This window comes from Phyllopteryx taeniolatus, chromosome 2 (genome assembly GCF_024500385.1).
Source record: "Phyllopteryx taeniolatus isolate TA_2022b chromosome 2, UOR_Ptae_1.2, whole genome shotgun sequence".
Classification (NCBI taxonomy): domain Eukaryota; kingdom Metazoa; phylum Chordata; class Actinopteri; order Syngnathiformes; family Syngnathidae; genus Phyllopteryx; species Phyllopteryx taeniolatus.
In genome coordinates, this window is record NC_084503.1 from 36147452 (window position 1) to 36163237 (window position 15786).

Genomic DNA, 15786 nt, shown 5'->3' on the forward strand with positions numbered 1-15786 from the left:
TTAAAGATAATTGCTGGAAAAATGTGCTAAGACTGGGAACTATATAGTACTTAATTGTGTATATATAACGTTAAACTATTTCACCATTTCAGTTTTCACGATTTTATTTTGATTTTTTGATTTTTTTCGTGCGTGGCTAAAACGGTGCCACGTGACGTGCTTGAGTCCAGCCTTAGTTACCCCTTCCCCAGTACATAAGAAATTGAGCACCTTTGTTTGCATCGGCGTTTTTTTGTTGCAGTTGTGATGTGCAGTTAGCTAGCTAGCTTGGCCTACACCCCACAAAAATCCCAAGATGTTTTTTTTTTTTGCTTGAGTTAGATTATAGCTCTCTAAGTCATATTTTTTGTTTTTATTTATTTATTGATTTTATTTTTTTGAAATTTAAGACGTAGTGTGATTCGATTTGGCACATATCTGATTCCAAATGTATTCTATCCATCCATTTTCTGTTCCGCTTATCCTCACTAGGGTCGCGGGCGTGCTGGAGCCTATGCCAGCTATCTTCGGGCGAGAGGCGGGCTACACCCCGAACCGGTCGCCAGCCAATCGCAGAGCACATATAAACAAACAACCATTCAGAATCACATTCACACCTGCAGGCAATTTGGAGTCTTCAATCAACCTACCATGTATGTTTTGGGGATGTGGGAGGAAACCGGAGTATCCAGAAAAACCCACGCAGGCACGGGGAGGACATGCAAACTCCACACAAGCGAGGCCGGGATTTGAACCCCGGTCCTCGGAACTGTGAGGCAGATGTGCTAAACAGTCGGCCACCCCAAATGTATTATGATTATTATTCATTCATTCTAGATATTTGCTTGTCACCATATTTATTTACTTATTGCCTCGTAATACACAAAAACACGGACCATTATTCACACTATCTCCCACCTTTCCTCACCATCTTCCTTTTTCTCTCCTTCCCTTCTATATGTCTTCCTCCAGCAATGACCCAGCTGTAATACTTAATGCAGCAGTAGATGCAATCCATACTTGGATAAGTTCCCATGTACGTTAACACCACTCCCCTTTTCTCTCTTTCAACCTCCCTCAACCGTCTCTCCAGCTATTTCCTGCGGTGACCCTGGTGTGCCCCCAAATGTAGTCGTGCCTGGGACTCAGACCTGGACATATGGCTCTGTGCTTCAGTACTCCTGTGTGCCAGGAGGGATGCTGGTGGGCAATGCTACACGCCACTGTCAAGAGGATGGCACTTGGAGTGGGTCACCGCCCTACTGCACTGGTAAAGTCTCTTGGCTCTATACAGCTTCAACCCCACTGTGTATAAGTTGCACATAAGTTTGGATGTTTAGTTGCTAACAAATATTGTTCTTCATACAAGCTATAGCAAACAATGAAGATATGTTTTTGGTGTGCAAAGCAGGTTGTTTCTGAATCTACATGCTTACTAGGTCACAACATCTCCCAGCAGCTCCCCAATTCAAATCAATGCCAGAAGGGAAATATGATGCGTATCAGATCTGATGAAAGCAGCAAAACAAACTTTTTTTCCCCCTCAAATAGATAAATAAATGAATAAATAAGGGGAGAAAGTCCAAAGTGACTTTACCAGCACATAGTGCTCATGAATGTAAAAATAATCAAAGCAATAAAATGAGCAGAATAGCATAATAAAATGGAATGAATCAAATTTGTGGGGGGGGGAAATCTGTACACCTGGTGAACTGAAACAAAAAGCCAAATAAAGTGGAATAAATCACATTTGAGAGAAGAAAAAATGTCAGTATACTGATAGTAATACTGTCAGTATTATGAATTTGGTGTATGCCTGAGCTCTCATGTATAATATGTTGTGTATTTTAGCATTCAGCTTGCCAAAAGCATACCAACCAGCTGAGATGAAAAACTTTTTTGAAAGGACTTGGTAATTCTTTTTAGAATTTTTCATTCAGTCATTCCAAAACATGAAAAATATGTATTGCACCAGGGCATAATGTCTCCAAGGCCTCTTCTCATTGAGGACATTGAATACTTGCTCCAAAGATTTTTTTTTTCCAGACTGACTTTTTGATGTCTTTCTAAGAGAGGTCATCAAATCTCTATCTACTTTTAAAGGATACCGCATAGTCAAAATAATGTCAAACTCTACCTTTTTCATTTTACTTTATTATTCCCAGTCAACATCAAAACCAATTACTAAAGAAATATTTGAGAAAGATTGTTTCATATTTAAGTATCTTTTTTCTTTTTCCCCAACACAACTAACTTTGCAATGACTGTTATGTACAGGAACTAAAAAGACCACTTTATCATGGCTTGGTCTTCTTGTTTGAGGAAGATGAAGGGAACAAGAGGAAGAGCCCTGGTTTACTACTCATGTTGTCAAGTGCAGCTATTATGCACACCTCATAACACTACAACTGATCATTTCCAAAGCCAGCGTCAACTGTCTCCACAACCGGAACACAATAAGCTTGCTCGGCTGGCCTCGGACCAGAAGGCTCAGCAGGACAGAATCCATCCTGCAGCTGGAGAATCTCATTGAGATGCAGGAAGCCTTAAAGGGAGCTCTTAAAGTCACAAATCCCTACCGGTGGAATTTAAGCTCCTAAAATTGTGACACGCTCAGCGCCTCTGCTGCTAGAACAATTTAGCATAACCTTAATTATTAAAGTTATGCTAGTTTGTGTGAGCGTCTTAGTGTATATAAAAGCCCCAGTATACGGTATGTGTATCTCTGCAATCAAGACTATACAATGATATTATATGTCATGCATCCATTTCCTCCAAAACACCTTGTATTATTGAATTGGATTGTAAATAAGGAAAATTGCTCTGCACCTTTATCTTAGATAGGTTGATACATACTTTATTCATTCTGAAAGGGGAATTCCATTGTCACAGCAGCAATATTCACATATTACAAAGAAACAAATAGGACCACTGAGGAAGCATATAAAGAAATTTAAATCTAATCTAAAAAGGAAAACGAATGCTGGAATATGATAAGTACAGTGTACAATGAATGCAAAGCGGGAAGTATAACAATATCAACAGTGATATAATGATGAATTATAATATACCCAATATGTGCAGTGTATGAACCAGCTATTGGTTTGCATAATACCTACAGTATGCATAAAAGTTATATTGTACATTCAAAATGGATTGTAAGTTCCAATCGCCCACTAAGCTTTGTGGAAATTTGTTCAGTCAGTTTGTGCAGGCATAATGACAGAAGTTTTTTTTTTTTAAATCTGTTTTGGACACCTTTAATACATGTAAAGCTACATTTAGAAAATGCAGTTGAAACATACAGCGTAAAAAAAAAAAAACTTTTGAGGAGGGTTTCCATTGTAATAATTATTCTATGGGCCATGAACAACACATCACATTTGTCACACCATGTGTACGTCTGTCCATTTACATACACATAAAATAAACATAAATTTTGAGGTTCTCTGTATGTGCTGTCTGCATTTATTTCTTCCCAGTTGTTTGTGCACCTTCCCAAGCTTTTAGAGTATTAGGAACATTAACTCTATCTCTTCTCACTTAAGGTCTGAGTCCAGGGATGTGCGGTGACACGGGGGTTCCTCCCCACGGTGCCCGTTTAGGAGGGGAAGAGTTTAAAACCAAGAGCCTGCTGCGTTTCAGCTGTGAGGCAGGATACAATCTGATTGGCTTCGCAGAGAGGTCGTGCCTCCACAACGGCACCTGGAGTGGAACGCAGCCTGTGTGTCAAGGTGAGCAAGCCCAGCAGTAAGCATTTACACAGGGAACCTGCAGTGATTTGAAAGACTCACTCCTCAATTTAACTCACAGGTTCAGTGTTGTTTGGAACACAGAATGTGATTAAAATGTTATTTTTTTTTAAAAATGTTGTTTGTAATTAATTAATCGCGATTAATGCGTTATAATATATATATATATCCATCCATTTTCTGAGCCGCTTCTCCTCACTAGGGTCGCGGGCGTGCTGGAGCCTATCCCAGCTGTCATCGGGCAGGAGGCGGGCTACACCCTGAACTGGCTGCCAGCCAATCGCAGGGCACATACAAACAAACAACCATTCGCACTCACAGTCACACCTACGGGCAATTTAGCGTCTCCAATTAATGCATATTTTTGGGATGTGGGAGGAAACTGGAGTGCCTGGAGAAAACCCACGCAGGCACGGGGAGAACATGCAAACTTCACACAGGCGGTGCCGGGGATTGAACCAGGGTCCTCAGAACTGTGAGGCTGACGCTCTGACCAGTCGGTCACCGTGCCGCCTATATATATATATATATATATATATAGAGAGAGAGAGAGAGAGAGAGAGAGAGAGAGAGAGAGAGAGAGAGAGAGAGAGAGAGAGAGAGAGTATTTAGTCAGCCATCAATTGTGCAAGTTCTCCCACTTAAAAAGATGAGAGGCCTATAATTTTCATCATAGGTATACCACACCTATGAGAGGCATAATGAGAAAAAAAATCCATAGAATCACATTGTCTGATTTTTAAAGAATTTATTTGCAAATTATGGTGTAAAATAAGTAAGATTTCCGTCTCTCACAGACCTGTAACTTCTTCTTTTAGAGGCTCCTTTGTCTTCCACTCGTTACTTGTATTAATGGCACCTGTTTGAACTTGTTATCAGTATAAAAGACACCTGTCCACAACCTCAAACAGTCACACTCCAAACTCCACTATGGTCAAGACCAAAGAGCTTTCAAAGGACAGCAGAAACAAAATTGTAGACCTGCACCAGGCTGGGAAGTCTGATTCTGCAATAGGTAAGCAGCTTGGTATGAAGAAATCAACTGTCGGAGCAATTATTAGAAAATGGAAGACATAAAAGTCCACTGATAATCTCCCTCGATCTGGGGCTCCGTGCAAGATCTCACCCCGTGGAGTCAAAATGATCACAAGAATGGTGAGCAGAAATCCCAGAACCACACGGGGGGTCCAAGTGTATGACCTGCAGAGAGCTGCGACCAAACTAACAAAGGCTACCATCAGTAACACACTACGCCGCCAGGGACTCAAATCCAGCAGTGCCAGATGTGTCCCCCTGTTTAAGCCAGTACATGTCCAGGCCCATCTGAAGTTTGCAATTTGCATTTGGATGATCCAGAAGAGGATTGGGAGAATGCCATATGGTCAGATGAAACCAAAATAGAACTTTTTGATCAAAACTCAGGGCGGCACGGTGGACGGCTGGTTAAAACATCTGCCTCACAGTTCTGAGGACTGGGGTTCAAATCCCGGCCTCGCCTGTGTGGAGTTTCCATGTTCTCCCCGTGCCTGCCTGGGTTTTCTCTGGGCACTCCGGTTTCCTCCCACATCCCAAAAACATGCGTGGTAGGTTGATTGAAGACTCTAAATTCCCCGTAGGTCGCGGGTTGCTGGAGCCTATGCCACCTATCTACGGGCAGGAGGTGGGGTACACCCTGAACTGGTCGCCAGCCAATTGCAGGGCACATAGAAACAAACAACCATTCGCACTCACATCCACACCTACGGGCAATTTAGAGTCCTCAGTCAACCAACCACGCATGTTTTTGGGATGTGGGTGGAAACCGGAGTGTCTGGAGAAAACCAGAAAAGATGCAAACTCCACACACGCGGGTCGGGTTTTGAACCCCGGTCCCCAAAACTGTGAGGCAGATGTGCTAACCAGTAGCCTACCGTGCCGGCTATATATATATATATATATATATATATATTTTTTTTTTTTTTTAAAGGTTAAGGGTGGCTCTCTTATGCAAACAAATCTTTGAGCAAATTAACCTTATCAACTCAGACTTTTGAAAAATGCTGGTCTAAACCAAAATTGGAAGGAATGCAAATGTTATGTAAACCTCTTTGCCTTTCTGAAATATGGACTTGATTATTCTGAAATGTATGTAAAAATAAATCAGCTTAGCTTCCAAGTTGAGCAACTTAATCTCTTCTTTAAAAGAATATAGTGCTATCCAGCTACTTGGCATGTTAGTCACTGTGGGCCTTTAATTCTTGTTGCATATTCCATTATTGTGAAATGAGCACAGAATTTAGAGATATTGATCTATCTGCACTATAAGTCTTGAAACGTCACACACCAACAGGGGTTAAAACTATAACAATAAATGCATGTGCCATTGCAGGTCATTTGAAATGAAGCTGCAGGTGCATGAAGCTCATTTTGGGGGTAACAGAAGAAAAACTACTGAGGTGTGTGCGTGCGTGTGTGGCCTAGATATAGAGGATTTCAGCTTGTGACTGCACTGGATTTCCCAAGATGTGCTAACAAAGGGATCCCTATACAAAGGCAGTTTCCAAAGACGCCTCTCAAACCCTTGAGAGTTTAGAGAAAATTAAAGTGGGTCCTCATAGCACTGTAGCGAACCCAAAAAAGGAAGCGGCATGATTTCCCTAATCTCACCTACAGTGTGTTATGTATCTCCATCAGATGTGGGTGGTGTAGCCAAAAATTGTACTCAAGTAAGAATACTGTCACTTTACAATAATAATTGACTCAAGTAAAGATAAAGTGTGGTCCTCCAAATAATTAGTTGAGTAAAAGAAGTACTCAGTGAAAAAAAATACTCAAGTATTGAGTAACTTCTGATGTTTGTTTTTAATAACAGCATGAACAAAAATGTAAAATTGGTTTGTGAAACTTCAGATATTGCCCAACAATATCACTTTAACGAAACCATAAATGAATTAAATATTGCCAAAATGACATTCTCTGTTTCCACTTGTGAAACAGCCCAATAGGCTCACCAGAAAGAGATGAAATTTTAAATCGCAATCTGTTTTCTCACTTTCGAATTGGAGTTCTTTTAGGCTAAAATGTGAAAGGTTTTAGGCAGAGCAGACACAGATGACAGCGCATAGCTGTTCTTTTTTGTAGTCTGTAGGGTAAACATAGATTGAATTTGTGGCCATGAGTGTAGTGCCTCTTACAACTACAAGATGTAGGCCATTGTTTCCTCAGTTGTTTCTGCCATGCTTCATGTAAATTAGGCACTTTGGAAATCTTGCTTCTGCTTAGGGCATGCGACTGCCTGGCTCAGTTTAATTGATGAAAATGAGTCAAAACGTCGCTAGTGGTTAGGTTAAATTGGTGAAAACAGAGTCACGTGACAGAATCCCAGGCACAAGTCTTCTGAGGAACCAAGACAAATACTGTAATTTCTCATTTATAGTACGCTCTCAAATATAATACGCACCCTCAAAATCGACACCCCGCAAAATCAGGAATTCGATTCTATATCCAGCGGCTGAAATAAGTATTTAACACATCACCATTTTTCTCATTCAATATATTTCCAAAGGTGCTATTGACATGAAACTTTAACCAGCTGTTGGGAGCAACCCAAGTAATCCATACATACAAAGTAGAACAAATAAGCTCAGAAATTAAGTTATGTGTAATAATATGAATTACACATGGGAAAAGTATTGAACATGCCAACTAGTTATTATTTAATACTTAGTACAAAAGCCTTTGTTTGCAATGACAGCTTCAAGACGCCTCCTATATGGAGAAACTAGTTGCATGCATTGCTCTGGTGTGATTTTGGCCCATTCCTCCACACAAGCATTCTTCAAATCTTGAAGGTTCCATGGGCTTCTTTTATGGACCTTGAGTTTCACTTCTTTCCATAGATTTTCGATTAGATTCAAAGTCAGAGTTTCCTTGGCAGTATGTTTTGGATCATTATCCTGCTGAAATGTCCACCCTCGTTTCATTTTCATCATCCTCGTAGATGGCAGCAGATTTTTGTCAAGAATGTCTTGGTATATTAGCCCATTCATCCTTCCTTCAATAATGTGACGTTTACCCGTACCATTTGCTGAAAAGCAGCCCCACACCATCATGTTGCCACCTCCGAACTTCACTGTTGGTATGGTGTTTTTAGGGTGATGTGCAGTGCCATTTCTCTTCCAAACGTGGTGTGCATTATGGCATCCAAACAGTTACATTTTGCTCTCATCCGACAAGACTTTATTCTCCCAGTATTGAACTGGCTTGTCCAAATGTTGTTCAGCAAACTTTAAACGAGCTTTGACATTTTTTTTCAGCAGTGGGTCTTGCGTGGTGAGCGTGCATACAGGCCATGGCGGCGGAGTACATTACTCACTGTTTTCCTTGTGACAACAGTACCTGCTAATTCCAGGTCTTTTTGAAGCTCTTCACAGGTGGCTCTTGGAGCACTCTTCTGATGATTCTTTTGACCCCTCTGTCAGAAATCTTGTGAGGAGCACTTGATCGAGGCAAATATATGGCGGTATGATTGGCTTTCCACTTACGTATTATGGCACCAACCGTGCTCACTGGAACATTCAGAAGCTTAGATATGCCCCTGTAACCAATGCCATCTTTATTTTTTGCAACAATTAGTTTCCCATGGACTTGAGACAGCTCTTTGCTCTTACCCATCAGGAGATGTGTCTTGACTTACACCTTGGCAATGAGATCTTTTTGTAGGCCATCGATTAGAACTGAACCAGCTGATATTCATTTGCACTGACAAGGGGTTGGATTGCTGTTTGATTATTAATAGATTTTAGGCGTTATCTTGGCTTTTCATGCTTTTTAGCACCTGCCTATCTTCATGTGTTCAATACTTTTTCCCTTTGTCATTTCACATTTTTACACACAACTTAATTTCTGAGTTTATTTGTTCTACTTTCTTTGTATGTATGGATTACTTGGGTTGTTCCCAAGGTCAGGTGAAATTTTCAGGTCAATGGCACCTTTGGAAGTATATTTAGTGAGAAAAATGGTGACGCGTTAAATACTTATTTCAGCCGCTGTACGTATAATACGCACCATCAATTTCCTTGTATCCATGCTCAAAACATGAAGTGTCATCTGTATTTTATTAGAATTTTCAAAGCAGTGTTCTCCTCTGTGTGCATGTTGACGTTCGGGTCGCTTCCTCACCATGCATTTCTACTTGAGTTCTCATATTAGCAAAGAACAAAGACAGTGACCGATCCAAATCAATAATCAATACGGTAAATATAAAAATTTAACTGTACTGCAGCATCTTCAATGACCACTGGAGAGGTATTTATCTTAGGCTTTATCACTCTCCATCTCTCCCCCCGTTCACACACACCAAGAAGCGCGATACGTTCAAAACCACTCTGAAATAAACACACATACCATAACTAGCTTGTTCATTTAGTCTTATCAGGTAGGAGTTTCTCCTTGGATTTTCTTCATCATATTACATTATTTTTGTCTGTCGAATTACCAAACTGCTGCACGGTTCCCTTCTGAAATGGCCACGCTGATCACCTTCTTTTTAAAAACAGTCGCGTATCTTTGGTCAATGATGATGTAGTGGTGCACTCGCCTGACTTTGGTGTGGACAGTGTGGGTTTAGTTCCCACTCAGTGACGGTATGAATGTGAGTGCGAATGGTTGTCCATGTCTATATGTGCCCTGTGACTGACTGGCGACCATTTCAGGGTGTAGTCCGCCTTTCGCCTGAGGTCAGCTGGGATAGGCTCCAGCGCCCCGTGACCCTAACCGGAATAAGCGGTGTTGAAAATGGATGGATGGAAATTGCATAGATCATGTGACCTAAAACTCTGGCTGGGTGGAATGTTGTTCCCCTTCCCAACGTTATCTATATACTGTGTCTGCAACCTGTCAACATCTTGTTGAGCTCTATTATAAGTTAAAACAATAAAATGTTTATGACATTGTGGGTTATATCACAACACTTTCTGCCATTTATTGGATCATTTTTTATTTTTTAAATGCCCATCCCTATAATCTGTCGATTTATACCTCTTATTTTACACACATGCACGCATGCGCACGCACGCGCACGCACACACACTCACTCCTGCTAGTTTTTTAGTTTATCCTAGTGTCCGTTTGTGTGACACAAATTCTTTGTGTCTTGTCTGTTTTTCATTCCGCTAATGGTAGTTAAAAGCTGAATCAGAAAGGCTGGTATATCTGTCACTGAGACATAAAAAGATCCATACACACATCCATCTTGTCGTTTATACAGTTTTCCTTCTCTCTTTGTGGGCAGACAGACACCATCTGGGAATACAAAGAAAGTACACACAGTCTTCCTTAATGTGCCACATATTGATGTTTCTCATCAATAGGTGTTCAATTGTTAAAGTCGATAGCTGGCATGTTCTCATTAGTGAATGTGCTGTGGTGGCTTGCTACTTCAATGTTCTTTTCATGTTCAGTGTGGCTCCATGGATTTTGAAAATTGTTGCTTACAATTGAATGCAGAAGGCCTAAATATCCATGGTTCTTTTCTTGCGGGGGGGGGATTTGGGCGAATGTTTGATGAAGCAGTTGTTAACCCTGCAAAAACAGAGGTTGAATGATGCTAATGCCTCGCTCACACAGCATAATCTTAATGAGGATTACAGGCTACAAAGCGTGCTAACAAAAAAACACCAATGTGCCACAACATTAAATGCAAAGGCATCGTCCACTTTGAAGATCTTTGACGATATGTGTTGTCTCCATAATTACGTGTAAGGTTTGTTTAGAACTGCTGGGTGTCTCCCTAATTATCCATCCATCCATTTTATTTTTATTTTACCGCTTATCCGAGGTCGGGTCGCAGGGGCAGTAGCTTTAGCAGGGACGCCCAGACTTCCTTCTCCCCAGCCATTTCATCCAGCTCTTCCGGGGGTATCCTAAGGCGTTCCCAGGCCAGCCGAAGGATGTAGTCTCTCCAGCGAGCACTGTGTCGTCTCCGGGGTCTCCTCTTGGTGGGACGTGCCTGGAACATCTCACCAAGGAGGTGTCCGGGAGGCATCCGAATCAGATGCCCCAGCCACCTCATCTGGCTCCTCTCATACTCGGAAGAGCAGCGGCTCTACTCTGAGATCCTCCGGGATGACAGAGCTTCTCACCCTATCTCTAAGGGAGAGCCCGGACACCCTGCGGAGGAAACTCATTTCGGCCACTTGTATCCGGGATCTTGTTCTTTCCGTCACGACCCACAGCTCGTGACCATAGGTGAGTGTAGGAACGTAGATCGACCGGTAAATCGAGAGCTTCGCCTTCCGGCTTAGCTCCTTCTTTACCACAACGGATCGATACAAAGTCCGCATCACTGCAGACGCTCCATCGATCGGCCTGTCGATCTCCCGTTCCATTCTTCCCTCACTCGTGAACAAGACCCCAAGATACTTGAACTCCTCCACTTGGGGCAGGATCTCATCCCCGACCTGGAGAGGCCAGGCCACCCTTTTCCGACTGAGGAGCATGGTCTCAGATTTGGAGGTGCTGATTCTCATCCCAGCCGCTTCACACTCAGGTGGAAACTGCTCCAGTGAGAGTTGGAGGTCACGGCTTGATGAAGCCAACAGAACCACATCATCTGCAAAAATCAGACATGCAATACTGAGGGCACCAAACCGGACCCCCTCTATGCCTCGGCTGCGCCTAGAAATTCTGTCCATAAAAGTTATGAAGAGAATCGGTGACAAAGGGCAGCCTTGGCGGAGTCCAACCCTCACCGGAAACGAGTCCAACTTCCTGCCGGATATGCGGACCAAACTCTGACTCCGGTCGTACAGGGACCGAACAGCCCATATCAGGGGGTTCGGTACCCAATACTCCCGAAGCACCCCCCACAAGACCCCCCGAGGGACACGGTCGAACGCCTTCTCCAAGTCCACAAAACACATGTAGAATGGTTCGGCGAACTCCCATGCACGCTCGAGGACCCTGCCAAGGGTGTAGAGCTGGTCCACTGTTCCACGGCCAGGACGAAAACCACACTGCTCCTCCTGAATCTGAGATTCGGCTTCCCGACGGACCCTCCTCTCCAGCACCCCTGAATAGACCTTACCAGGGAGGCTGAGGAGTGTGATCCCCCTGTAGTTGGAACACACCCTCCTTAAAAAGGGGGACCACCAGCCCGGTCTGCCAACCCAGAGGAACTGTCCCTGATGTCCACGCGATGTTGCAGAGGCGTGTTAACCAGGACAGCCCGACAACATCCAGAGCCTTGAGGAACTCCGGGCGAATCTCATTAACCCCCGGGGCCTTGCCACCGAGGAGCTTTTTAACCACCTCGGTGACCTCAACCCCAGAGATAGGAGAGCCCGCCTCAGAGAACCAAGACTCTGCTCCCTCATGGGAAGGCGTGTCAGTGGAATTGAGGAGGTCTTCGAAGTATTCTCCCCACCGGCTCACAATGTCCCGAATCGAGGTCAGCAGCGCCCCATCCCCACGATACACAGTGTTGATGGTGCACTGCTTCCTCCTCCTGAGACGCCGGATGGTGGACCAGAATTTCCTCGAAGCCGTCCGGAAGTCTTTCTTCATGGCCTCACCGAACTCCTCCCACGTCCGAGTTTTTGTTTCAGCGACCACCAAACCTGCATTCCGCTTGGCCAGCCGGTACCCATCAGCTGCCTCAGGAGTCCCACAGGCCAAAAAGGCCCGATAGCACTCCTTCTTCAGCTTGACGGCATCCCTCACCGTTGTTGTCCACCAACGGGTCTGGAGATTGCCGCCACGACAGGCACTAACCACCTTATGGCCACAGCTCCGGTTGGCCTCCTCAGCAATGGAGGCGTGGAACATGGTCCACTCGGACTCGATGTCCCCTGCCTCCCCCGGAACGTAAAGCGGTGCTCTGTCGGAGGTGGGAGTTGAAACTCCTTCTGACAGGGGATTGCGCCAGACGTTCCCAGCAGACCCTCACAATACGTTTGGGCCTGCCACGTCGGACCGGCATCTTCCCCCACCATCAGAGCCAACTCACAACCAGGTGGTGATCAGTTGACAGCTCCGCCCCTCTCTTCAACCGAGTGTCCAAGACATGCAGCCGCAAGTCCGATGACACGACCACAAAGTCCATCATCGAACTGCGACCTAAGGTGTCCTGGTGCCAAGTGCACGTGTGGACACCCTTATGCTTGAACATGGTGTTCGTTATGGACAATCCGTGATGAGCACAGAAGTGCAATAACAGAACACGGCTTGGGTCCTGATCGGGGGGGCCGTTCCACCCAATCACGCCCTTCCAGGTCTCACTGTCATTGCCCACGTGAGCATTGAAGTCCTCCAGCAGAACGATGGAGTCCCCAGCGGGAGCGCTCTCCAGCACCCCCTCCAAGGACTCCAAAAAGGGTGGGTACTGAACTGCTGTTTGGTGCATAGGCACCAACAACAGTCAGGACCGGTCACCCCACCCGAAGACGGAGGGAGGCTACCCTCTCGTCCACCGGGGTGAACCCCAACGTACAGGCCGGGGGGCAATAAGTATACCCACACCTGCTCGACGCCTCTCACCGTGGGCAACTCCAGAGTGGAAGAGAGTCCAACCCCTCTCGAGAGGACTGGTACCAGAGCCCCAAGCTGTGCGTGGAGGCGAGTCCGACTATATCTAGTCGGAACTTCTTGACCTCACACACCAGCTCGGGCTCGTTCCCTGCCAGAGAGGTGACATTCCACGTCCCTAGAGCCAGCTTCTGTAGCCAGGGATCGGATCACCAAGGTCCCCGCCTTCGGCCACCGCCCAGCTCGCACTGCACCCGACCCCTATGGCCCCTCCCACAGGTGGTGAGCCCATGGGAAGTCTCCGTAATCATATGCAGTGGTATTCCTTTATCTGACACAATAATAGTTACATGAGCTTTATCAACAGTTCTGCCCTCACAAGGAGAGCAAAGTAAGTACTAAAGTAAAAAAAGTAAGTAAAGTAAGTAGTACTAAGTAGTAGTACTTGCAAAAGTAGGAAGTAGTACACAAAGCCTCAACATCAGTCACCTGCGTAGTAAAGGTGGTAAAATTTCATCCAGATCGAGAATTTCTTCAGGATTCATGGGAAAACAAGAAATAAGAAGCCACAAAATCACCACAAACTAAAAATCACATGCCTCACACGGATAAAACCTTACAAATATGTTCAAATTAATTAGGATTTGGAAGACGTCTGAATTACTTTTCATTATAAATGCTATTTATCTTTTTGAAATATTTTGATTGTATTATTATATATTAAATATTTTGTCATTTCACGATTTGTGGCAACATGCTTGAAACAATACTTTGCCATCATATCAATAAAATTCACACTTACACAGTAGATCAAAAACTATAGACAGGACACTAACATATGCAGATAAAAACATAACCTCCTTAGCTGAATAAACGGTGCTCAGTTTTGAGCTATTAATTTAAGAATATGTTTATTATTGTAGTTGTGGTTTGCAATGATGCAGGTCTGGATTGTATCATACCAAGAGTTGTTTCTTAAAATGTTGGAGGCGCTCCTCAGTATGATAATAAACATACATATTTTTGAATACTTTCTTTGAAAATGTCAATCAAAATTGAGGATTATTATCATTGTAAATCAGAATGATTGATACAGCTCTTGTATTGCATTATTTTACATTATGCAGGTGTAAAAATGTTGTATCGTCAGTGAGCGTGACTGGCTCATGCATATTTACAGCATAGTTGTATTTTGAACAAAACCAACAAGGAGCAGTTTAAAACCACTGTGGATACTGTAGGTGTGTTTGGCCTGAAGCTCACTTCCAAAGTACTGCCACTGTCTGCTATTCAGTGGTGGGAATCTATCCAACAACCCTTAATAATTAATTAGCCTCACTACCTCAAGGACATATTTATGTTATTTCCATCTGGCTCCAGCGATAATCTCATTATTGCAGACAATACACCCAATCGACCTTGCGTGACAGCAAGGCAGTGTTGCTCACTCTGACATTTTTAATAAGATTAACCATTATTGTGGAATATGCCATCACTTCTCAGCTGTATCGTGTGGGAACCCTGGCACCCCAGCCCAAGGCAGGATCGTCTTCAGTGACGGCATCACCTTCGGCAGCTCAGTGGCGTATGCGTGCTGGGAAGGGTTCAAAACATCGGGCCTGACCACCAGACACTGCACAACAAATGGGACATGGACAGGACAACCACCAGACTGCACTGGTAGGGGAAAGAAGTGATTAAAAACTGCATGTTGTCTCAATGTGTCTTCATTTTCTCTACTGTCTGCTGTAGCTGTAACAAAGAGGCCCAAAGAGGTTTTTGAGGGGTGGGGGGAACAGATGAATTGAGGCAACTTAGCACCTCTGGGACACTCAAGAAGTTTCTGTGAGGAAGTTAAGTAAAAGGAGAAGTTAAAGTGAAAAAAAAGAAGTGAAAGTATATAAATAATTATATTAGATACATCAGGGGTTCCCATAACATTCTGCAGATCAGATCATTACTATCCATAACATGATGTTCTCTCACTTCCTGCAGTGATCAGTTGTGGAGACCCAGGGCCGATAGCCAATGGCGTCTACTTGGGACGTGAGTTCACCTTCAACCACACAGTGGCATACCGTTGTAGCCCAGGTCACCTGTTGGAACCACCTGGTCGCAATGTTTTACGCTGCACTAAAGATGGAATGTGGAACCAAACCAAACCCAGTTGTAAAGGTAAGACACTTTTACACCAAAACGCTAGTGCTAGTTTGAATTTAAAAAATTCTCAGGAAAAAATCAAGTATTAAGGAAACTTTAAAAAAAAAAAAAAAAAAAAAAGAATACTGCATTGATGGTGATGAAATGCACAGCATGTTTAATGATCAAAATAAAATTAGTCCAAACATGTTCATTAGCAACCAAAAGTGACTAACCATTTAATTCAGTCCAGGTCCTTCATCATTTCCTCTATCAGGGAGACAACAGTTTCAACAGAGCCACTTGATATTCTTTGTTGTATTATGGCTAAATGCCGTCAGCCTTACTTAGATACATAGTATAAAGTTGAAGATGATGATTGACAAAATTAGGTGACAAATCTAGCTATTTA

At 43.6% G+C, this 15786-nt stretch overlaps 1 protein-coding gene across 2 annotated transcripts in view; it reads left to right on the top strand.

The window, feature by feature from the left end:
- Positions 1 to 15786, top strand: part of LOC133474361 (CUB and sushi domain-containing protein 1-like) — a 570296-nt gene that overhangs the window by 522678 nt on the left and 31832 nt on the right. For both annotated transcript variants that reach the window (XM_061765990.1, XM_061765991.1), the window contains exons 59-62: positions 1073 to 1249; positions 3528 to 3713; positions 14739 to 14915; positions 15231 to 15410. In XM_061765990.1, coding sequence (XP_061621974.1) covers positions 1073 to 1249; positions 3528 to 3713; positions 14739 to 14915; positions 15231 to 15410 — 720 coding nt within the window. The remainder of the gene's footprint in view (positions 1 to 1072; positions 1250 to 3527; positions 3714 to 14738; positions 14916 to 15230; positions 15411 to 15786) is intronic.